The following is a 25,660-nucleotide window of genomic DNA, read 5'->3' as shown; positions in this document are numbered from 1 at the left end:
CTATTTTACGTTTGGTAGTGTATATATGTCCATGCCACTCTCTCACTTTGTCACAGCTTACCCTCTCCCCTCCCCAGATCCTCAAGTCCATGCTCTAGTAGGTCTGACACACATCTTCTTTATCCATTCATCTGTTGATGGACACTTAGGTTGCTCCCATATCTTGGCAACTGTAAGTGATGCTGCTATGAACATTGGGGTGCATGTATCTTTTTGAATCAGTGTTTTTGGGGTTTTTTTTGATATATACACAGGAGTGGAATTTTGGGGTCATACTGTAGTTCTATTTTTAGTTTTTTGAGAGCCCTCCATACTGTTTTCCACAGTGGTTGCACCGATTTACATTCCCACCAACCGTGTAGGGGGGTTCCCTTTTCTCCACATCCTCACCAACATTTGTTGTGTTATTTTGATGGTAGCCATCCTGACAGGTGTGAGATGATATCATGTATACTCAATATACTAAGCAGTCTGAGTTTTATCTTGCTTTTCAAGGCTGATATATGATCTTTGGGCTCTTTCTTACTCTTTAAAATAACATTAATGATCACATGGAAGTGAATCATGAAATGTATAGAATTTAGTTATCTTTCTCCTCACTCACTAGAAACTTTGCAGTTCTGTTAGCTTTTTCCCATAACATATGCTCTGGTGTAGCCATTTTTAGGATCTAGAAGGGACTAAAGAACAGGGGACAATAATTTCACTCCGTTTTATTATTCTAATTGTAAATTAGCTATTTTGTATTAATACCAGTAAATTATAAGTTATATTGATGGGTATCTTTAGTAACTAATACTAAAAGAAAGGAAAATTATCTTTCATTATAGTGATACCTGTCTTTTCATAGCGATCCTTTTAACGCGTATGTATTTGTGGTAGGACTGTAGTGGTTCCTGTGTAGATATATGACTGTCTTTATTTTTACAGGTGAGGAATCTGAGTCTCAGAGAGCTTAAGTAACTTGCTTAAGGCCATGTGGCTGTTTAGCGCTAGAACTAGGATTCCCACCTCTATGATTACACAATTACTGTCAAATTCAGGTCTGTTGTTACAGACCAATTCTGGTTCATTCATTCAGAAGTATGTAGCTTTTGTTTGTGGCACACCTCTGATATTTGAGGGTTTTTTCCTGAGTACGGGTGACCCTTGAACAACAGGGGTTTGAACTGTGCTGGTCCACTGATACCCAGATTTTTTTCAATAAATACTACAGTACTACACGATCTGCGGTTGGTTGAATCCACGGATGCAGAACTCGCAGATATGGCATGGTGGGCCAACTGTTATTTATTGAGGAAAATCCTTGTATAAGTGGACCCTCGAGGTTCAAACTCGTGTTTTCAAGGGTCAGGTGTATTTCATTAGCAGACCTCAGTAACGTTGGTGGGAGAGCATTAAAGGCCTATTCAATTTTTTCAGTTAATTTTATGGTTTAAGAGAAATACCAACGCTAGCTAGTCTTCTTCTTATTATTATTTTTTGCGGTACGCGGGCCTCTCACCGCTGCGGCCCCTCCCGCCGTGGAGCACAGGCTCCGGACGCAAAGGCCCAGCGGCCATGGCTCATGCACCCAGCCGCTCCGCGGCATGTGGGATCCCCCCGGACCGGGGCACGAACCCGCGTCCCCTGCACCGGCAGGCGGACCCCCAACCACTGCACCACTGGGGAAGCCCTAGCTAGTCTTAAAGACAGTAGGTATTAGAAAAAATAGTAAATTTAAAAGGAATATATACTTTCTATGAGGGAATAGAGCATTTATAACTGAGTTTTAAAGTTTCTGTTAGCATTCCAATTATTTTATTAAGGAATTTTTTCCCTTTTGCTTTAAGATGAAAGTTATAATAATCTGACTTTTAGAAATGGGATGGCATGTACATATTTGAAAAATAATTGAATATTTGTCATGTGTTTATCATATGTTAGATCCTACAGATAAAGATTCAAGAAACTGGTTCTTATAAAGTTTATAGCATCATCAAGGCTGGGAGACATCTAATATAAAAATGTATCCAAACATACAATATAACAATGCCCAGTGAAATGCTGTATTAGAACTCTGCATAAAACATTACTAGAACTTCAAGGAGAAGCATACGGTTTAGACTTGGCAAAGGGGTATCAGAGAAGGTCTGCTAGAGGTATCAACCTTTGAATTAAGGTTAAGAATGAGTAAGAGTTAGCTAAATGATGGAAATGATTAGTATTATATAACATAGAGTGGCTAACATAGAGGGGAGATTGGGGGAGCAAGATAGGAGGGAGGAGATTGTTTCAAGTGGAGATGCAGAGACCTGTTAAGACACTTTGGCAGTAGAGTATAGATGAACAATAATGGAATCTGAAATAAAACATTTGCAATGAAGATAGAAATGAACGGGTTCCAGAAAAATTTTTAGCAGCAAATTGATAGTGATATAATATTAAAATCTGAATAAATATCAGATGACTTGAGGCTTTGCTTTTGAGGACTGGGTAAATTTTCGTAGCAAGAGAGAGTGAGGGAGATTGCAATAACAGAAGAGGTCTAGACGAGGGGGTCGAAGTAAAGAGAACAAAGGTGGGAGAAATGAGGCTGATTGAAATTAAGAGGATGAGATTGGTCAAGGTCTATGGAAGGAGGCTGAGAGGACAAAGTTGAGGTGAGAAGGATCAGAGAACAAGACCTACTGAGACTGAGATGTCCAGGTTGGTTGATGTTGAGAAGTCAGACTCAGGTGAAGTCAAGAGTCAGTGTTTAGGTGAGGTTGAGTTCAAATAAAGTTGAGAGGGTAAGGTGGATTAAATTTGAGAGGAATTGAGAAGGTAAGGTTGGTTGAGGCTGACAGCTCTTACAAGGGTTGAGAGGTTGAGATTAAGGAGGAGTCGAGGGAAAGATTGCTGAGGTCAAGGGCTGGGGGTCAAGACTGTGGTTGAGAGGACAAATTCAGTTAAGAAAGATCAAGGATAAGTACAGCTGAGAAGTTTTGAGGAGGGTGGAAAAAGACTGTATTGATTCAGAGTGACCAGCCATTTTAGGTTGCCTGGAGCTGTCCTGATTTTAGGACTGAAAATCCAGTGTCCCAGGATGTAAAAATTCCTGCTCTTCAGTTGTGGATATGGAAGGTTGAAAGGAAAGTACAGAACCCATGAGGCGGGCTTAAACAAATAAGCTGAAAGCAATAGCTTTCAATTAGTGTGAAATAGACGTGACATAGCTCATCTGCCTTCATTATGGCTGTTGCTCTTGTTTTCTCCTGACTCCTAATGCTAACAACTGTGGCTCCACAGTAATGGATTATCTGCTTTTGCATCATTCCAAGTAATATGATTTAAGTGTACAATTAAGTGCACTGTAATCCTGAGCATTAACAGTCTTTTTTTTTAAACCTTTGCTTGACTGTTGTAGTTTGTAAAGAAATAGTGCTTGTTTAATTTTTTCCCTTTTAAACAACTTAAGTTGTTTCCATGTCTTGGCTATTATGAACAATGCTGTAGTGAACATGGGGTGCAGATACCTCTTCAAGATAGTGATTTCATTTCCTTCAGATAAATACCCAGAGGTGAAATTCCTGGGCCATATGGTAGCTCTATTTTCCATTTTTTGCAGGAATCTCCATAGTGTTTTCCACAATAGCTGTACAAATTTATATTCCCACCAACAGTGCACAAGGACTCCCTTTTTCCACATCCTCTCCATCAGTTGTCATTTCTTGTCCTTTTGATAATAGCCATTCCAACAAGTATGAGGTGATATCTCATTGTGGTTTTGATTTGCATTTTCCTGATGATTAGTCATGTTGAGCATCTTTTCATGTACCTGTTGGTCATCTGTATGTTGTCTTTGGAAAAATGTTCTGATCCTCTGCCCATTTTTTAAGCAGATTTTTTTTTTGGAGGGGGTGCTACTGAGTTGTATGAGTTCTTTATATATTTTGGATATTAACGTTTTATGAGTTATATGATTTGCACTTATTTTCTTTCATTCAGTAGGTTGCCTTATCATTGTGTTGATTGCCTTTTCCTCCCCCCAGTATTATGTATGTGAAATTCATCTCTATTTTAGCTCTAAATTCAGGGTCAGCAAGCTTTTCCTGTAAGGAGCCAGGTAGTAAGTGTTTTAGGCTTTGTGAGCTACACTCTTCCACAACTATTGAAATCTGGTGTTGTATCATAAAAGCAGCCATGGACAAAAACAAATGAGCATGGCTGTGTTCAAATAAAACTTTACTGACAAAAATGGATATTAGACTAGATTTGGTCCATGGACCATAGTTGCTGACCCCATGATTTTTTCATTGCTGTATGGTATTCCACTAATTATACCATAATTTATTTATCCATTTTACTCTTAGACATTTGAGTTGCTTGGCAGTTTTGGTTACTGAAAATAATGTTGCTGTGAACATTCTTGTATATTTTTCTTGCTGCATGTGTGCAAAAAAGGCATTGCTGGATTATCACCTTCATTTGATAATTTCCAAACTGTTTTTCAGAGTGACTGAATCAGTTGTAGGGAAGAAAAAATAATTTTCCCTTTACCCTTCTACATTCTTGTCTGAGATCCTTCTGTAATAAAATACAGATTAATAAGAGAAAAACAAACAGAAGTTTAATAACATGTATACCTCTTGTATACATGGGAGATACCCAGGAAAAGTGAGTAAAACTTTCCCTACCACCACCTTAAATACTATCTTAAGACAGAAGAAGGATGTTGGAGGGGGAGGGCAGTTATGAGAGGTTACTGGGAAAAGCACAGTAAAAGGGTAAGGTTGTTACACAGATTGAAGTGGGTACCTTCTCGACTGGTAGAAGTTTCTTGTGATTTAGAATCATCCTTCTCTTCCTGGTACTAAAAGGGAGATACTTATAAATGGAGATTTCCTTTGTAAATGTATGTGTCCCTCACAAAAGTGTAACTTGTACTGGTTTTCAGAGCTTGCGCGTCTGGTGTTTCCTAAAAACAATCAGCTCAAGATAATCTTTATGCCAAAGAGGCATATTTTGGGGTGTCATATTCTGCTTCCCTTCACATTCTGCACTGCTGCTTTAAAACAAAGAATGTCGTCCTCCGTCCAGTTCTGTAGGTGATCTTGGGTGGCCTTGGACTGCAGTGGCTTGAAGCAGGATTTCGGTTCCCTGGCCAGAGACTGAACTCAGGCTGTGGCAGTGAGAGTGGTGAATCCTAGCCACTAGGCCAGTGGCCAGTCGGGTTTGTAGAAGTGAATTTCCACAAAGAGGTGGAAAGTAGTGAAACAAATAAAGTGTTTATTAGGAGGAAAAAGAGTATGTGTGAAAAAACTTAACACAGGTGGACTCAGAGAAAGAGTCGCGCCCTCGTGGTAGTTGGAATCACTTACACGGGGCATTTCTTCTGGGTTTCCTCTGGCCAGTCATCTTGCCTTTGCCTGGCTCTGAGTCCATATTTGTTTATGTCAGGGTCCTCCCCTGTGTGCACACGCATCTCTTAGCCAAGACGGATTCTAGCGAAGAGGGCTATGGGTAGGCTGACATCACTTACTGTGGGGTGACGCCCCCTCCCTTTTTGACCCCCGAGGAGCCTTTCTGCACATGCATAGTCAGGAAGGTCTCCTTGACCTCGAGAATGAGAAATACGTGGTCTCTTTATCTTTTACCTGGGCAGGGCTCGGCTCCTCCTTGCTTCTGTCCCCCAACGGGACAGTCTCGAGCTGCTCAGCCTGGGGCCCATCTGTCTCCTGCCTCATAGGAATCAGGTAATTAGCCACTACAATCACTGACCTTACCATACACCCTGAAAGGAATTCAAGACAAAGAACAGGATGAGACACTCTGCTTTGGCAAAACAGACCCTTAGGTAGATATATTTTGGAAAAAATTTTTTATGAACCTGGATTCTTGCATCTTCCCATACTCAGAAGAGCACTAAAATCATTAAGTGAGATGTCTCTTCCTCACGACTAGCAATAACCTTCTACCGAGCTGTATGCTTGATTGCACGTATTCCTTAGCCATATATATACTCTCTATATACTAGCCTCTTCCCCTACCTCTTCAGAGCAATTCTTCAGATTTATCTGGGAGGTTGTCTCCTGGGCTATAGTCCTCAGTGAGACACTGGATACTCAACCGAGAGCTCTTATATTGTGCGTTTTTCTTTCAGTCAACACTGCTAACAGTTTTTTGTACCCCAGGCTCCAAATACTTGCCAATACTTGCTATTATAGGTTGGGGTAGTTTTCCTCATTTTGTTTTTTAAAGCTGTTTTGGTGGGTGTGTTATGAATTGTTACCTAATTATGTGATGAATTTGAAATTTTCGTGATGATGAAACTGAGTCCCCCTAAAAGTTCCTGTATTGAGTTTGATTAATCTCTCTATCCAGAACTCTATTCCCTTTCTTGTCCCATCTGACCTCAATCTTGAGCTAACTGAACACTAATCAACCAGAGTCAGATGACTAAAAAATTGCCGTTGTTAGTAACATTATTAATGTACTAAAATTGCTATTATAGATATCATCATTAATGTAGAAACTCAGGTTGTTTCTCTAGGGCAAGACTAGCTCACAGACCCCTGAGCCATGGACTGCCTGGGCAGAGAATCATAAACAAAAGACATCTTGACTCTCAAAACTGCAATTAAGAAGATGATTAATTCCATCTTCTTTTGTAATATATGCTTGTAATGTGATGAATTTCCTTTTAAGCATGGCCATGGCTATGTCATGAAAGTTTTAATATGTAATATATTCATAATCAATCAAATTAAATTTGTTTTTATTTATCCGTGAGCTATTTCGAAGTGGTTTTCCTTAACTTATAAACATAGGGAATTTTCTAGTTACTATTTTTTATTGATTTCTAACTTGAGTGTGTTGTAATCAAAGAAAATTTTCATTGAGTTCTTTCTTTTGATATTTGTTGAGACTGGCTTTATGAGCTAACACATGATCAGTTTGTATGAATGATGTATGCTTGTTGGGTACATAATAAAAGTATGTTGTTGGGTACCTACTAAAAGTTTATACATTCATTTGGTCAAGTTTGTTATTTGTGTTTTTTCAAATTTCTGTGTTTTTGACTTTTTATATCTGTTCTCCTACCAAGAGAATTGTGTTAACATCTCTCATTATGACTGTTTGCCTATTTCACCGTGCTTTTAGGTACATATAATTTCAGAATTATTATGTCTTCTGGTGAATTGAATTTTCATTGTAATGAAACTTTGCGTGGTAATAATGCTTTTTCCCCTTACAACCTATTTTGTTGGATATTAATATGGCTTCACCAGCTTTCTTTTTAATCTCAACCTTTCTGTAAACTTAAGTTTTAGATATATCTCTTATAAACAGAAAATATGTTTTAATAGTTTTGTTTTATAATTGGCTCATTAAATATATTTCCATTTAATGTAATTTTAAAATATATTTGGGTTTAAATATGCCTTCCTTTTATGTGCTATTGTTATAATTATTTCTGTCTTGTTGTTCTCTTTTGGATTAATAACATTATTTTGCTGTTGTTCCATTAGTTTGGGAGCTGTAGTCTTACTCTTCCACTAGAAGTTTCACTAGAGACTGTTGTGATCTACAGATTTTTTTTTTTCCTTCTACTGTTTTGGTCTTGATGGGGAGCAGAATACACCACCCCACAATGTGCCACTTTCGCATGTGGATTGTTTTAAGCTGAAGGCAATTATGACCCAACAGACTCAGGAAAAGCTTTTTATCTCTTCCTTAACTGCCCAAAAGGATTTAGGTAGGAAGCCTGTACAGGAAGATAGCTATTATGAGAGAGAACTTTTTATATCAGAAGGACTTATCTGCATGGCATGGAAACGTTTGTTTACCAAACATTTGGTCTTCTCATCTTCCTGCTTCTTCCTCTTTGAAGCCCCAGACCCCTACCCCCTTAGCTCAGGATGGCATATAAGTCTAAGCTGACTACCTGTGAGTCTTATGTGTTTGTGGGGCTCCCATACATACATAATTAAACGTTTTTCTCCTGTTAAATCTGTTTTATGCCAGTTTAATTATTAAACCAGCCAACGACCCTAGAAGGGAAGAAGGGAAAATTGTTCCTCCCCAACAGTCTGGTTTTGGTATTGGGATAATGTTGACTTCATAACATGAGTTGGGAAGTGTTTCCTCTTTTTTATTTTCTGGAAGTGATTATGTAGAACTGGTGTTACTTCTTCCTTAAATATTTTATAGAAGTTTGCCAGTGAAACCATCTGGGCATCTCGTTTTCTTTTTCAAAATGTTTTTAGCTATGAATTTAATTTTCTAAATAGATGAGACTATTCTGGCTATGTATTCTTCTTTCTCTTACATTTTCTAATTGGTTTTTACTTGCATAAAGAAACTATATTGATTTTGTATGGGGATCCATGCCCTTTGATTTGTGGATGTTGATCTAACTACCTTGTTGAATTCTCTTTAACAAGCAGTAATCATAGTAAATATTCTTAATAGAGAAACATTAAAAGCATTCCTATTAAAGCTAGGAACAATAAAGGAATATACGTAATTGTAGCTACTTTTTAAGTAATATTTTGGACAGCGTAGCCTATAAAATTCAACAGCACACTGTTTTTTTAAATTTTATTTTATATTGGACTGTAGTTGGTTAGCAATATTGTGTTAGTTTCAGGTGTACAGCAAAGTGATTCAGTTATACATATATATGTAGCTGTTCTTTTTCAAATTCTTTTCCCATTTAGGTTGTTACATAATATTGAGCAGAGTTCCCTGTGCTATACAGTAGGTCCTTGTTGGTTATCCATTTTAAATATAGCAGTGTGTACATGTCAATCTCAAACTCCCTAACTATCCTTTCCACCCCCCAGCCTCCCCACCCCCCCAACCATAAATTCATTCTCTAAGTCATGAGTCTGTTTCTGTTTTGTAAATAAGTTCATTTGTATCATTTGTTTTTAAGATTCTGCATATAAGCAGTATTATACAATATTTGTCTTTGTCTGACTTACTTCACTCAGTATGGTGATCTCTAGGTCCATCCCTGTTGTTGCAAATGGCATTATTTCATTCTTTTTAATGTCAGAGTAATATCCCATTGTATATATGTACCACATCTTCTTTATCCATTCATCTGTCGTTGGAGATTTAGGTTTCTTCCATGTTTTGGCTATTGTAAACAGTGCTGCAATGAACATTTGGGTGCGTGTATCCTTTTGGACCATGTTTTTCTACAGATATATACCCAGGAGTGGGATTGCAGGATCATATGGTACCTCTATTTTTAGTTTTTTAAGGAATCTCCATACTGTTCTCCACAGTGGCTGCACCAATTTACATTCCAACAAACAGTGTAGGAGGGTTCCCTTCTCTCCACACCCTCTCTAGCATTTGTTGTTTGTGGATTTTTTGATGATAGCCATTCTGACTTATGTGAGGTGATATCTCACTGTAGTTTTGATTTGCATTTCTCTAATAATCAGTGATGCTGAACATCTTTTCATGCACCTCTTGCCATTTGTATGTCTTCTTTGGAGAAATGTCTATTTAGGTCTTCTGCCTATTTTTTGATTGGGTTATTTGTGTTTATGATATTAAGCTGCATGTGATGTTCATAAATTTTGGAGACTAATTCTTTGTTGTTGCATTGTTTGAAAATATTTGCACCCATTCTGTGGGTTGTCTTTTTGTTTTGTTTATGGTTTCCTTTGCTGTGCTAAAGCTTTTAAATTTCATTAGGTCCCATTTGTTTATTTTTGTTTTTATTTCCATTACTCTGGGAGATGGATTGAAAAGGATATTGCTGTGATTTATGTCAGAGAGTGTTCTGCCTATGTTTTCCTGTAATACATTGTGTGTGTCCAGTCTTATATTTAGGTCTTTAATCCATTTTAAGTTTATTTTTGTGTATGGTGTTAAAGAGCATTCTAATTTCATTTTTTTACAGGTAGCTGTCCAGTTTTCCCAGCACCATTTCTTGAAGAGACTGTCTTTCCTCCATTGTATAGTCTTACCTCCTTTGTCATAGATTAATTGACCATAGGTGCGTGGGTTTATTTCTGGGCTTTCTATCCTGTTCCATTGATCTATATTTCTATTTTTGTGCCAGTACCAGACTGTTTTGATGACTGTAGCTTTGTAGTTTAGTCTGAAGTTGGGGAGCCTGAATTTTCCAGCTCCATTTTTCTTTCTCAAGATTGCTTTCACTATTCAGGGTCTTTTGTGTCTCCATACAAATTTTAAGATTTTTTGTTCTAGTTCTGTGAAAAATGCCATTGGTAATTTGATAGGGTTTGCATTGAATCTAGATTGCGTTGGTTAGTATACTTATTTTGACAACATTGATTCTTCCAATCCAAGTATATGGTATATCTTTCCCTCTATTGTGTCGTCTTCGATTTCTTTCATCAGCGTCTTATAGTTTTCAGAGTACAGGTCTTTTGTCTCCTTAGGTAGGTTTATTCCTAGGTATTTTATTCTTTTTGATGTGGTGGTAAATGGGATTTTTTCTTTAATTTCTGTTTCTGATCTTTCGTTGTTAGTGTATAGAAATGCAACAGATTTTTGTGTATTAATTTTGTAACCTGCAACTTTACCAGATTCATTGATGAGCTGTAGTAGTTTTCTGGTAGCGTTTTTAGGATTTTCTATGTACAGAATCATGTCATCTGCAAACAGTGACAGTTTACTTCTTTTCTAATTTGGATTCCTTTTATTTCTTTTTATTCTCTGATTGCCACAGCTAGGACTTCCAAAACTGTGTTGAATGAAAGTGATGAGAGTGGACATCCTTGTCTTCTTCCTGATCTTAGAGGAAATACTTTCAGCTTTTTTTGAAATATTTATTTATTTTTAAATTATTATTTTGGCTGTGCTGGGTCTTCATTGAGGCACGCGGGCTCCGCATTGCGGCATGCGGACTTTTTAGATGTGGCATGCGGACTCTTAGTTGCGGCATGCATGCGGGATCTAGTTCCCTGACCAGGGATTGAACCCGGGCCCCCTACATTGGGAGTGTGGAGTTTTACCCACTGGACCACCAAGGAAGTCCCTGCTTTTAGCTTTTGAACACTGAATAGCTGTAGGTTTGTAGTATACGGCCTTTATTATGTTGAGGTATGGTTCCCTCTATGCCCACTTTCTGGAGAGTGTTTTTCATAAATGGGTGCTGAATTTTGTCAAAAGCTTTTTCTTCATCTATTGAGATGATCATATGGTTTTTATTCTTCAGTTTGTTGATGTGGTGTATCACACTGATTGATTTGTGGATACTGAAAAATCCTTGCATCCCTGTGATAAATCCCACTTGATCATGGTGTGTAATCCTTTAATGTATTGTTGGATTCAGATTGCTAGTAGTTGGTTGAGGATTTTTGTGTCTGTGTTCATCAGTGATATTGGCCTGTAATTTTCTTTTTTTGTGATATGTTTGTCTGGTTTTGGTATTAGGGCTATGGTGGACTCATAGAATGAGTTTGGGAGTTTTCCTTCCTGTGCAATTTTTTTGGAACAGTTTCAGAAGGATAGGTGTTAACTCTTCTCTAGATGTTTGATAGAATTTGCCTGTGAAGCCATCTGGTCCTGGGTTTTTGTTTGTTGGGAGTTTTTCAATCACAGTTTCAATTTCAGTACAGTAAGTCCCCTACACATGAATGAGTTTTGTTCCAAGAGTGCATTTGTAAGTCCACTTTGTTCGTAAATCCAACAAAGTTAGCCTAGGTACCTAACTAACAAAGTCGGCTATATAGTACTGTACTGTAAAAGGTTTATAATACTTTTCACACAAATAATACGTAAAAATCAAACATCTCAAAAAACTAAAGCATTTTTAATCTTACAGTACAGTACCTTGAAAAGTACAGTAGTACAGTACAACAGCTGACATACAGGGGCTGGCATCAAGTGAACAGGCAAGAAGAGTTACTGACTGGAGGAGGCAGAGGAGGGGGGCGATGGTAGAGCAATAGGAGGAAGGATCGTCAGCAGTAGGAGGTGGAGGGCAAGGTGCAGTTTCACTCACGCCTGATGTTGATGGCGCAGGTTCTGGTTCCTTGCTGGATTCAGTTCTATCCACCCTCTTGAAAAAATGATCCATTGATGTCTGGGTAGTAGCTCTTTTTTTCTTGTCATAGATGATATGGTAGCACTGGACTGAATTCTGAACGTCTGCTGCAACCTTTGTGCACCATTCTATGTTTGGGTCCTGTGCCTCAAAACCTAACAGTGCCTCCTCAAATAAAGAAAATCCCCTTGCCATTTCCCTTGTTGTGAATCTCTTCGGTTCTTCAGTTACTTCTTCCTCTTGTCTCTCTTTGTCCTTTCTCTGGGCCTCCAATTCCATCAGGTCTTCAATTAGTACTGTAACCTCCTTGTGTTGTACAGCAAGGAATTCAGTGAAGCCATCCTGTTGCAGATCTAGCTCCAGCTTCTTGCTTAGGGTCACTGAGTTGCTGAAGACCTCTTTGGGTCTCCTCATCCACCTTCTCAAATCCACGAAAATCGTGAACAAACTGCAGGCAAAGGTTCTTCCAAACCCTATTCGTGGTGATGGCCGTAACTTCACGCCATGCAAAGTCAGTGTTTTTATGGCTTTGTAGTCCTTCCAAAATTGTCAAAAGGTGGTTTCTGATTCCTGTCACTCGCCTTTACTACGAAAAGTGTGATGTAAATAATATTTCTTGAAAGTCACTATAACGCCCTGGTCCATAGGTTGAATGAACAATATAGTATTTGGTGGCAGATGCACTACTTTGACGTTGGGATGAAAGTCATCCATGAATGGGGGTGGCCCCGAGCACTGTCAAGCAGCAAAGGAATGTCGAATGGGATGTCCTTCTCCAAGCAATATTTCCCTACCTCCGGGATAAAGTGGTGGAAAAACCAGTCCTAGAAAATGGCCTGTGTAACCCAGGCTTTGGGGTTACTCTTCCACACAACAGGAAGAGATCCCTTGGCTTTGTTTTTACGGGCTCTTGGGTCTCTGAATGATAAACTAAGAGAGCCTTCAGCTTCATATTGCAGGAAGCACTGCCACCAATCAACAGAGTTAGTCTGCCCTTTGCTGCTCTATAGCCTGGCATTAACTTTTCCTCCTTACTGATGTAACTTTGGTCTGCCATCCTCTTCCAGTACAGTACTATCTCATCCACATTAAAAACTTGCTCTGTTGAATACACGCCTTCATCAGTAATTTCTCAAAGAGTTTCAGGAAATTCCCGGGCAGCTACTGTATCTGCACTCACTGCCTTGCCACTTACTTTTACGTTGTGAAGTTTGGCTCTAACCTTGAACCCGTGAAACCAGCCATTGCTGACATTAAAAGATGTGCCCTCTGATTTTTTGCTGAGTTTCTTCTTTAAGTCTTTGTAAAGGCTTTTAGCTTTGTCTTGAATCAGCATAAAGCTGAGTGGGGCTCAACACTGTTGCTGATCCTGCATCCATACACTGAGAAGTTTCTCCATCTCTTCCATCATTCTTCCACACTTCTTTGATATTATTGTCGACATCATCGGCACAGCACACTGCTCATATTCCATGATCTTGTCTTTGTTCATTAGAATTGTGCTGATGGTTGAATGATTCATGTTATAAGAACAAGTGACGTCTACCATCTTTTCTCCTCGCTTCACTCTCAATTTTTTTCACTTTTGTTTCCATTGTTATCTCTTGGCACTTCTTAGCAGTGCCAGCTACATCACCCGCTCCTTTTACACTTGCTTCCAGACATCCTGGGCTTGAAATAAAGATACTGTACTACTGTACTCTATACAGTACTGTATAGTAAGGTACACAAAAGCACAACCACTTGTAGAGGATGCATTCATGTGACAATGTACACCAGGCACGTGAAGTAACTTATGTGATTAGACATGTGAACATAAGTTCGCATCTTTGAAAGATGGCAACTTGAAGGCTCGTATGTAGGGTACTTACCATACTTGTGATTGGGCTGTTTATGTTTTCTGTTTTTTTCTGGTTCAGTCTTGGGAGCTTGTACCTTTCTAAGAATTTATCTGTTTCTTCCAGGTTGTCCATTTTATTGGCATATAGTCGCTTGTAGTAGTCTCTTATGATCCTTACATTTCTGTGGTGTCCATCTTAACTTCTTTTTCATTTCTAATTTTACTGATTGGAGTCCTCTCCATTTTTTTCTTGATGAGTCTGGCTAAAGGTTTATCAATTTTGTTATCTTGTCAAAGAACCAGCTTTTAGTTTCATTGATCTTTGCTGTTGTTTTTTTCATCTCTATTTCATTTATTTCTGCTCTGATCTTTATGATTTCTTTCCTTCTCTGATCTTTATGTTCTTCTTTCTCTAGTTGCTCTAGCTGTAAGGTTAGGTTGTTTGAAATTTTTCTTGTTTCCTGAGGTAAGATTGAATTGCTCTAAACTGTCTAGGAGGCTTGTGCAGGCTTCCTGATGGGAGGAGCCTGTTCCCGTCCAGTGGTGGGTGGAGCTGGGTCTTGTCCTTCTGGTGGGCAGGACTGTGCTCAGGGAGACTTTAAGCCACTTGTGTGCTGATGGGTGGGGCTGTGTTCCCACCCCATTGGTTATTAGACTGCTTTTGCTGCATCCCATAGGTTTTGATTCATTGTGCTTTTGTTTCCATTTGTCGCTAGGTATTATTTGATTTCCTCTTTCATTTCTTCAGTGATCCATTGGTGGTTTAGTAGCATATTGTTTAGCCTCCACATTTGTGTTTTTTACAGTTTTTTTTTCTTGTAGTTGATTTCTAATCTCATAGCGTGGTTGGAAAAGATGCTTGATATGATTTCAGTTTTCTTAAATTTACCGAGGCTCGCTTTGTGGCCCAGCATGTGGTCAATCCTGGAGAATGTTCCATGTGCCCATGAAAAGAATGTGTAGTCTGCTGCTTTTTTTTTTTTTTAACATCTTTATTGGGGTATAATTGCTTTACAATGGTGTGTTAGTTTCTGCTTTATAACAAAGTGAATCAGTTATACATATACATATGTTCCCATATGTCTTCCCTCTTGCGTCTCCCTCCCTCCCACCCTCCCTATCCCACCCCTCCAGGCTGTCACAAAGCACCGAGCCAATATCCCTGTGCCATGCGGCTGCTTCCCACTAGCTATCTACCTTACTACGTTTGTTAGCGTGTATATGTCCATGACTCTCTCTCGCCCTGTCACAGCTCACCCTTCCCCCTCCCCATATCCTCACGTCCATTCTCTAGTAGGTCTGCATCTTTATTCCTGCCTTACCCCTAGGTTCTTCATGACATTTTTTTTCTTAAATTCCATATATACGTGTTAGCATACGGTATTTGTCTTTTTCTTTCTGACTTACTTCCCTCTGTATGACAGACTCTAGGTCTATCCACCTCATTACAAATAGCTCAATTTCGTTTCTTTTTATGGCTGAGTAATATTCCATTGTATATATGTGTCACATCTTCTTTATCCGTTCATCTGATGATGGGCACTTAGGTTGTTTCCATCTCCGGGCTATTGTAAATAGAGCTGCAATGAACATTTTGGTACATGACTCTTTTTGAATTTTGGTTTTCTCAGGGTATATGCCCAGTAGTGGGATTGCTGGGTCATATGGTAGTTCTATTTGTAGTTTTTTAAGGAACCTCCGTACTGTTCTGCATAGTGGCTGTACCAATTCACATTCCCACCAGCAGTGCAAGAGTGTTCCCTTTTCTCCACACCCTCTCCAGCATTTATTGTTTCTAGATTTTTTGATGATGGCCATTCTGACTGGTGTGAGATGATATCTCATTGTAGTTTCGATTTACATTTCTCTAATGATTAATGATGTTGAGCATTCTTTCATGTGTTTGTTGGCAGTCTGTATATCTTCTTTGGAGAAATGTCTGCTTAAGTCTTCTGCCCATTTTTGGATTGGGTTGTTTGTTTTTTGATATTGAGCTGCATGAGCTGCTTATAAATTTTGGAGATTAATCCTTTGTCAGTTGCTTCGTTTGCAAATATTTTCTCCCATTCTGAGGGTTGTCTTTTGGTCTTGTTTATGGTTTCCTTTGCTGTGCAAAAGATTTGAAGTTTCATTAGGTCCCATTTGTTTATTTTTATTTCCATTTCTCTAGGAAGTGGGTCAAAAAAGATCTTGCTGTGATTTATGTCATAGAGTGTTCTGCCTATGTTTACCTCTAAGAGTTTGATAGTTTCTGGCCTTACATTTAGGTCTTTAATCCATTTTGAGCTTATTTTTGTGTATGGTGTTAGGGAGTGATCTAATCTCATACTTTTACATGTACCTGTCCAGTTTTCCCAGCACCACTTATTGAAGAGGCTGTCCTTTCTCCACTGTACTAAGGTAATTATTGGTATGTAAATTGCTATTGCCATTTTCTTAATTGGGGTTTGTTTTTGTAGGTCTTTTTTCTTCCCTTTCTCTTTTGTTCTCTTGTGGTTTGATGGCCATCTTTATTGTTCTGTTTGTGTTGCTTTTTCTTTTTTGTGTGTGTATATTTATAGTTTTGGGGTTTGCTGTTCCCATGAGGTTTTTTTGTTTTTAATTAATTTATTTATTTATTTATTTATTTTTGGCTGCATTGGTTCTTTGTTGCTGTGCACGGGCTTTGTCTAGTTGTGGCCAGCGGAGGCTACTCTTTGTTGTGGTGTGCAGGCTTTTCATTGCGATGGCTTCTCTTGTTGCGGAGCACAGGCTCTAGGTGCACAGGCTTCAGTAGCTGTGGCTCATGGGCTCTAGAGCACAGGCTCAGTAATTGTGGCACATGGGCTTAGTTGCTCTGTGGCATGTGGGATCTTCCCAGACCAGGGTTTGAACCCATGTCGTCTGCATTGGCAGGTGGATTTTTAATCACTCTGCCACCAGCGAAATCCCTCCTGTGAGGTTTTGATATAGCAGTCTGTATAGGTACAAGGTTGTTTTAACTTTCTAGTTTCTTTCCCATCTAGAGAAGTTCCTTTAGCATTTGTTGCAGAGCTGGTTTGGTGGTGCTGAGTTCTCTTAGCTTTTGCTTGTCTGTAAAGTTTCTTTTTTTTTTTTTAAATTGGGATATAGTTGTTTTACAGGGTTGTTTGTTTCTTCTCTACAGTGAAGTGGAGTTTCCTGTGCTATACAACAGGTTCTCATTAGTTATCTATTTTATACATTAGTGTATATATGTTAGTCCCAATCTCCCAATTCATCCCACCTGCCCTTTCCCCTCTTGATGTCCATATGTTTGTTCTCTACCTCTGTGTTTCTGTTTCTGCCTTACAAACTGGTTCATCTGTGACATTTTTGTAGATTCCACAAATATACATTAATTTACAATGTGTGTTTTTCTCCTTCTGACTTACTTCACTCTGTATGACAGTGTCTAGGTCCGTCCACGTCTCTACAGATGACCCAATTTCATTCATTTTTATGGCTGAGTAATATTCCATTGTATATATGTACCACATCTTCTTTATCCATTCATCTGTCAATGAATATTTAGGTTGCTTCCATGACCTGGCTGTTGTAAATAGTGCTGCAGTGAACATATTGGGGTGTGTAAAGCCTTTGATTTCTCCATCAAGTCTGAATGAGAGGCTTGCTGGGTAGAGTATTCTTGGTCGTAGGTTCTTCCCTTTCATCACTCTAAATACAGTATATTGTGCTACTTCCTTCTGGCCTGCAGAGTTTCTGCTGAGAAATCAGCTGATAACCTTATGGGAGTTCCCGTGTATGTTATTTGTTGTTTTTCACTTGTTACTTTTAATATTTTTTCTTTGTCTTTAGTATTTGTCAGTTTCATTACTAGGAGTCTTGGCGTGTTCCTCCTTGGGTTTATGTGCCTGGACTCTTTGTGCTTCCTGGACTTGGATGACTGTGTGAAGTTTTCAGCTATTATCTCCTCAAATATTTTCTCAGGTCCTTTCTCTCTTCTCCTTTTGGGACCCCTATAATGGGAATGTTGGTGCATTTAAAAGATCTCTTAGACTGTCTACATTTCTTTTCATTCTATTTTCTTTATTCTGTTCTGTGGCAATGATTTCCACCATTCTGTCTTTCAGGTCACTTATCTGTTCTTCTGACTCACTTATTGTACTATTGATTCCTTCAAATGTATTTTTCATTTCAGTTATCATATTGTTCATCTCTGTTTGTTCTTAATTCTTCTAGGTCTTTGTGAAACATTTCTTGCATCTTCTTAATCCTTGCCTCTATTCTTTTTCCAAGATCTTGGATCATCTTCACTGTCGTTATTCTGAATTCTTTTTCTAGTAGCTTGGCTATCTCCACTCCACTTAATTTTTCTTCTGGGGTTTCATTTTGTTCCTTCATCTGGGACATATTCCTCTGCCTTCTCGTTTTGACTAAATTTCTGTGAATGCAGTTTCCATCCACAGGCTGCAGGATTGTAGTTCTTGCTTCCGTTGCCTGCCCTCTGGTGGATGAGGCTGTCTAAGAGGCCTGTGCAGGGTTCCTGATGGGAGGGACTGGTTCCCAGTGGTGGGGAGCTGGATCTTGTCCCTCTGGTGGGCAGGGCTGTGCTCAGGGAGACTTTAAGCCACTTGTGTGCTGATGGGAAGGGCTGTGTTCCCGTGCCATTGGTTATTTGGCCTGAGGTGATCCAGCACTGGAGCCTACAGGCTGTTTGGTGGTAATGGTGGCCTTTGGGAGGGCTCATGCCAATGAGTAGTTCCAAGAACTGCTGCTGCTAGTGTCTTTGTCCCCACACTGAGCCACAGACACCCCCTGCCTCCCCAGGAGACCCTCCAATGCTAGCAGGTAGGTCTGACCCAGTCTATTCTGGGGTCACTGCTTTTTTCCTCTGGGTCCTGGTACCCTCAAGACTTTATGCATGCCCTCCAAGAGTGGAGTTCTGTTTTCCCCAGACCTGTGGAAGTCCTGTGATCAACCCCATTGGCCTTCAAAGCCAGATTCTCTGGGGACTCCTCCCATTGCTGGACGCCCAGGCTGGAAAGCCTGACTTGGGGCTCAGAATTTTCACTCCTGTGGGATAACTTCTGTGGTATAATTATTTTCCAGTTTGTGGGTCACCCATCTGGTGGGTATGGGGTTTGATTTTATCACGATTGTGCCCCCTCCTCCCATCTTATTGTGGCTTCTTTGTCTTTGGATGTAGGGTATCATTTTTAGTAGATTCCTGTGTTTTTTTGTTGATGGTTATTCTACAGTAGTGATTTTGGTATTTTTGTAAGAAGGGGGCGAACTCACATCCTTCCACTCTGCCATCTTGAGCTAATCTAAACTAAGTGGGTTTAGATAGAAAGGAGTGAAAATGTCATTATGTGCAGATGAAATGTCCTCTACCAAGAAATTTTATACACAAGAAGATTAAACCTATTAGAATGAAAAAGATCATGCAACAGATAGCTCTTCACTTGTAAATACTTTGTAATTTTCATTTTGATTTCTTCTCTAACATGTTAATGTATTTTAAAACGTTTTCAGCTTCCATATATATGGATTCTTTCTGCAGTTATCTCTTTGCTATTGATTTTAAATATTATCGATTGTAGTCATTGAATATGTTATATATGACGATTTTTTATATGTGAATTTGCCTAGTTTTCCATTATGCCCTATAATAAGTTTAATTTTTATTAATATTTTGTGTGTGTTTGAGGAGAAAATAGCAATCCAAATTTGCTGGGCTCAAAATTCTATATATATCTATTAGAAAGAACTTAATCATTTTACTCATCTTCAATAATTTTATTTATAATCTGCTTGATCAGTTAGTTTCTGGGAGAGGTATGTTAAGCTCCTTTAGGATGTTTTGTGTATTTATTTCTTAAATTTTTATCCATTTTGCTGCATACAGTTCAAAGCAATATAGTCACATAATATTTAATAATTCTAACATTTTCTTTAAAAATTGTTCCATTTTCCAGTATTGAATTTTTTTTTTTTTTTTTTTTTGGCCGTGCCTCATGCATGCAGGATCCTAGCTCCCCAGTCAGGGATTGAACCCGCGCATTGCGCGGAGTCCTAACCACTGGACCGCCAGGGAAGTCCTAAATGTTCCTTTTTGATGCTGTTTGCCTTGAATTCTGTTTTGTCCATTAAAAATATTGTTATGTATTGATCCTCCTGCCCCCACCAGTTTTGTGTGTGTGTGTGTGTGTGTAGTGTATCATTTTTTGTAACCTCTGCCTTCAATCTTGTGTTTTCATTCTTTTTTTTAAGTGCATTTTTTGTAAGTAATATATAACTGGATTTCTAAAAATGGCAGTCAGAAAATCTTTATTAGTTAATAGATGAGTTCAGCAGTTACTGAGATTGTTGATATGTTTGTATGTATTTCCACCACTCAAAACACTGATTGAGAAAAACCCAATCAAGTAGAAGCTGAGAAAGAAGAGAGAAAATAGTCAAAATAAAACTGAGGTTCAGGGCTTCCCTGGTGGTGCAGTGGTTGAGAGTCCACCTGCTGATGCAGGGGATATGGGTTCGTGCCCCAGTCCAGGAGGATCCCACATGCTGCGGAGTGGCTGGGCCCATGAGCCATGGCCGCTGAGCCTGCGCGTCTGGAGCCTGTGCTCCACAGCAGGAGAGGCCACAGCAGTGAGAGGCCCGCGTACCGCAAAAAAAACCCAAACCCTCCCCCAAAAAAACTGAGGTTCAAAGTAATCCTTTTAATATCAACATTGTAGATATAATTTCATTTTATTTTAGCGTTTTAAGTTGCTGATGAAGTCTTTTTTCTAATCCTCATCCCTTTGTCTTTTCACTCTTTTTGCTTTTGAGATTTTCTTTTTATCCTTAATATCCTAAGGCTTTACTATTAGTTGATGAAGAGTGGGCTGGCTTTGTTTTGTTGTGGTTATTTTTAAATTTTATTTATTTACTTATTTTGGCTGCGCCTCATGGCTTATAGGGTCTTAGGTCCCTGACCAGGGATCGAACTTCAGCCCACAACAGTGAAATCAATGAATCTTAAGCACTGGATCACCAGGGAATTCCTGTTGTGGTTATTTTTTATTGTGCTCTTTCAGTCTGAGGAATCATGTATTTTTATATATTATTCATTAATTATTGATTAGTTATTGCCCTTCCTCCATTCTCTTTATCCTGTAATTCTGAAACCCCTAATAGACCTGTTTTGGATCTAGCTTTCATAATATGCCTTTTATTTCATTTATCCCATCTGTTTGTGCATCATTCTAGTGGAATCCTCATGTTGTGTTTCTTGTGTACTACTTTGGTCTTAAGCTGTGTTAGTCATTATTCAGCTATTCCACTGAATTTAATTTGGGTTTTGTTGATGGTGATGGTTGTTAATTAATTTCAGCAATCACATTCTTCTTTCCTAAAGACTTTGCTACACACAGGTAACGTGGTATCAGTTTCTGTTTACCACTATGGAATCCTGTCTAATTTTTTCATAGCTAACTTTTTAATTTCTGGTGTATATAAAATGTTCTTTTTTGTTTTCAAGAGCAGTGTTACATTTATTAGTATTTTTGTAATGATTCTATGTAATAACATAATTTATTGTGGTGGTTAATAGCATAGACTCTGGAGGCAGAGGGCTGAGGCTCAAAGCCAAGTTCTGCCTCTTTGACAAGCTATTCAAACTCCCTGTATTCCATTATCCTTACTTTGATCATAATACTAATACTTATGTCATAGGATTTTTTGAGGATTAAAGGAGGTAATAAATGTCAAAATACGTGGCATATACCAAGCCCTCAGTAAATATTAGCTGCTATTAGTTGTAGTAGTGGTGGTAGTACTATATTAGTTATCATTATGCAATTGTATGTTTTGTGGAGATTTTCCCATGCTTTTGTAATCTGCCATGCCATCCCAGCCATGCCTTATATTACTTTTTAAAATTGAAAATGGGATCTAACAGACTTAAATAACTTGTGGCTGCTCTTTCTTTTCTACAGATTGATCCTGAGTTAGAAAAAAAACTGAAAATGAATAAAGTGTCATTGGAGTCCGAGTATGAGGTACAGTATGCTAATGTAGCAATCTTCCTAGTCAGTGACTGGTTCTATCTGCTTTAAGGTAAATTCAAATTATTATCAGTACAGGAAAAAAATATTTACCTTAAATATATGTTATTGGAACAACTATGTAGTCGTTTGGAAAGAAAATAAAGATGGATCTATATTTCATATACTGTTTCATATCCATATTCTAGATGGATCAAGAATTTAAAAATAAGAAACAAAAGGTAAAAGTACTAGGAGTAAACAATGAAGATTCTTTTTAGTGGTCTTGAGTCAGAAAACCCTATTTAAATATAGAAAACCCAGAAGCTTTAAAAGTAAAGATTGCAGAATTCATACATAAAAATTCAAAAGTTCAAAAGTTCAACCTAAAAAAAATAGTGTATATAAAGTTACTAGTTAAATGTGAAATTCTAAAAATATTTTTTATCTTAACACGATGAATTAATTTATTTAAATATGAAGAGCAAATCAGTATGGAAAATTTCAACAACTCACTTGATCAGTAGGAACATGGGCAGAGCATGTAATGAGTTCAGAGACAAGGAAATAAATATCATTTTTAAACAGATAAAGAGATGCTCAACTTATAATAGGAATGTTAATTAAAATTATAGCGAGGTATCATTTTCCACCTATCTTATTAACGAAATCAAAGAGCTTAATAGCATGTTTTATTATAGGATGTGGAGAGAGAGGGTGTTCTCCATCTCTGATCATATTTGCCCATTTCTTTTCATGTTTGGTCATTTTTGATTGAAAGGTGGACATTGTGAACAATATACATTGAAGAGACGTGTGTAGAGTGTTGATTCTCATTTTAGCATTTCAATCATTGGCTGATCATTTTGAGCTTGATTTTATGCTTCATAAGGGAGGATCTGTAGAAAGGTTTTGATGTTTCCTAAACCCCTCAAACTGTGGCATTCAGTCTCCAAATTGTTCACTCAGAGGATCTCGTCAGAGCTTAAGACTAGACCACTTTTTTGTTGTTGTTGTTTGTTTTTGTTTTATTGTTGTTGTTTTTTAGTTTAGTTTGGGACTGGACCACTTTTGCATGAAGTTGTTCTGCCAACCTTGCATCCCATTTAAGAATTATTCTCAAATTCTCTTGAGCATATAGGTCTTATGTTATCTGAGTGAAGGCCATTATTCTTTCCTAAAACCTTTTTATAACTTTGTATCATTTCATAACTATACGTGAAAATAATTTACTCTGTTCTTGACACTAAATTAGTAGAATTTTGTTCATCTATGTAGATTTAGTAAACTCCTGGTAAAACTGTAAGTGAAATTTAGAGAATGGTTCATTTACTATTTCCCCATTATCTTGTCAAAACCTCTAATTTGCTACTTCTCAGTATATAGCTATGGAGGGTTTGTCTGGGAGTGGACGTTCCTTAAAGTTCTTTTAGAAGCCGTAGAGGTTGAGAGCTGAAGAAATTATATAGACCATTTGGTCTAGCCTTTTCATTATTACTTTTGAGAGAATTAGTTCCCAGATAGCTCAAATCACTAGCCCAGGGTTATATAGCTGGTTAGTAAAACAGTAGTGCTTAGTATCCAAGTTTCAAGGTAAATTGATATCATTTTCCCTGTCTCTGAATAAAAGCTGTCCTGTGTTCTCTGTGTTTCTTTTTCTATCTTGTGCACTTAATTATTCCAGAATAACCAAAGCAGATATATGAAAGTTACTGTCAGAGTGGTGTCAGAAGGGTAAAGAAAGGTTTATGTTCTTCCCTTTTTTCCTATTTTCATTCCTGTGCTTGAGAGACACTTCACACTAACTAAAGATATGGTGATCCAAACTGTGGTTGAAGCTAGTTTTTATTGCCCCAAAAGAGCTTTGCTTATGGCAGCTATGGGGAATATCTTTTCATTCTTAAGCCCAGGCTCATTTCTTAGGTGCAGAACAAATCATCTTGGTCTCTATTCCTTCTAGCAGACTCTAGATTCTCCACTTTTGTTCTCTTCATTTACTGCCATCACCCATGTTAACCCATGCTAGTCATTATTATGCTGGATTAGCGTTCGGACCTGGAGTTTTGTTCTCCCAGCTTCTTCCCTTTCTTTGTGCTCTCAAAAATAAAACATGTACATTATTCAAGAAACGCAAGTTAAAACTACAATGAGGTACCACCTCACAGAGGTCAGAATGGCCATCATTAAAAAAATCTACAAATAACAAATGCTGAAGAGGGTTTAGGGAAAAGATAACCCTTGTACACTGTTGGTGGGAATGTAAATTGGTGTAGCCACTATGGAAGACAGTATGGAGGTTCCACAAAAAACTAAAAATAGAGTTGCCATATGATCCAGCAATCCTGAGCATATATCTGGAGAAAACTATAATTCTAAAAGATACATGCACCCCTATGTCATAGCAGCAGTATTCACAATAGCCAAGACATGGAAACAACCTAAATGTCCATCAACAGATGAATAGATAAAGAAGATGTGGTGCATATTAATATATACAATGGAATACTACTCAGTCATGAAAAAGAATGAAATAATGCCATTTGCAGCAACATGGATGGACCTAGAGATTATCATACTAAGTGAAGTAAATCAGAAAGAGGAAGACAAATACCATATGATATCACTTATTATGGTATCTAAAATATGATGCAAATGAACACATCTACAAAACAGAAACAGACTCACAGACATAGAGAACAGACTTGTGGCTGCCAAGGGGGAGCATGGGGGAGGGATGGATTGGGAGTTTTTGATTAGCAGATGCAAACTATTATATATAGAATGGATAAACAACCAGGTCCTACTGTATAGCACAGGGAGCTATAGTATTTTGTGATAAATCATAATGGAAAAGAATATGAAAAAGAATGTATGTGTGTGTATATACATATATATGTATAACCGAATCACTTTGCTGTATAGCAGAAATTAACACAACATTGTAAATAAGCTATAATTTAATAAAATAAATTTTTTAAAAATATAGAGTTTTTCTGTTTTAATAGTTTAATTCTGATGAGGGGAAAGATAGGCAGTAACATCAATAGGAAGTAAGAAAAATTTTAAGTCCTAAGAAATATGACATTTCTTTAATTATTAAGCTTGATATGCAGTTATTTATTAGAATTATAAGTGAGGGCCTATTGAATTCTTTCTACTCATTTATTCATTCATTCACTGAGGTCCTAATCGAACCCACAGGGCTCCTATACTAATATTTATCCTCTAATATTTGTGGCTCTATAGAAAATAAAAGACTCCACTTTTGATGACTGGAAGAATATTCGAGGACCCAGGCCTTGGGAAGATCCTGACCTCCTCCAAGGACAAAATCCAGAAATCCGTAACACTAAGACAACTTGACTATGCTGATTCTTTTTTTTTTTTAAATAAAAATGTTATCAACTGGAATTCCCACCACATACTCCTGTACATTGGAAAGAAAATTACAGACCTGCAGAAGCCTGGATGGGAGTAATTTGATGATAAGTACTCTTGATAAAAAGTTAAGTACAGGTTTCTATACTTCCCAACTCTTTTATTTGCAAATGAAAGTAACAATGTTGACCACATATATTTTTTACTGCTCAATAAAAATGTGAATACTGCCACTTAAACAGTGTCATTTATTCTACTCCCAGGTACCCACTCATATTTCTTTTCCCCTAGCCAGTAGGGCAATCTGATTCCTAATGAGAATAATAGGTCTGGATCCAAATTTTCACAGTAACATCAAGCAGGATTTTATGTCAGACCTATGTGGAAAATAATGTTGATCAGTCTGGTAAGAGCCTTGGTTTTATTTGTAATACCTCACATGTCAGGCTA

General features: G+C 38.0%; 1 protein-coding gene across 1 annotated transcript in view; it reads left to right on the top strand.

Moving 5' to 3' along the window:
- COX16 (cytochrome c oxidase assembly factor COX16) overlaps positions 1–25,449 on the top strand; it is a 33,727-nt gene extending 8,278 nt beyond the window's left edge. Inside the window, 2 exon segments of the mRNA XM_060294959.1 lie at positions 21,785–21,847; positions 25,079–25,449. Of these exon segments, the coding sequence (XP_060150942.1) occupies positions 21,785–21,847; positions 25,079–25,195 (180 nt within the window). The 3' untranslated portion in view covers positions 25,196–25,449.
- Positions 25,450–25,660: the final 211 nt, after the last annotated feature.

This window comes from Globicephala melas, chromosome 2 (genome assembly GCF_963455315.2).
Source record: "Globicephala melas chromosome 2, mGloMel1.2, whole genome shotgun sequence".
Classification (NCBI taxonomy): Eukaryota; Metazoa; Chordata; class Mammalia; order Artiodactyla; family Delphinidae; genus Globicephala; species Globicephala melas.
This window is presented reverse-complemented; position numbering and strand designations above follow the sequence as displayed.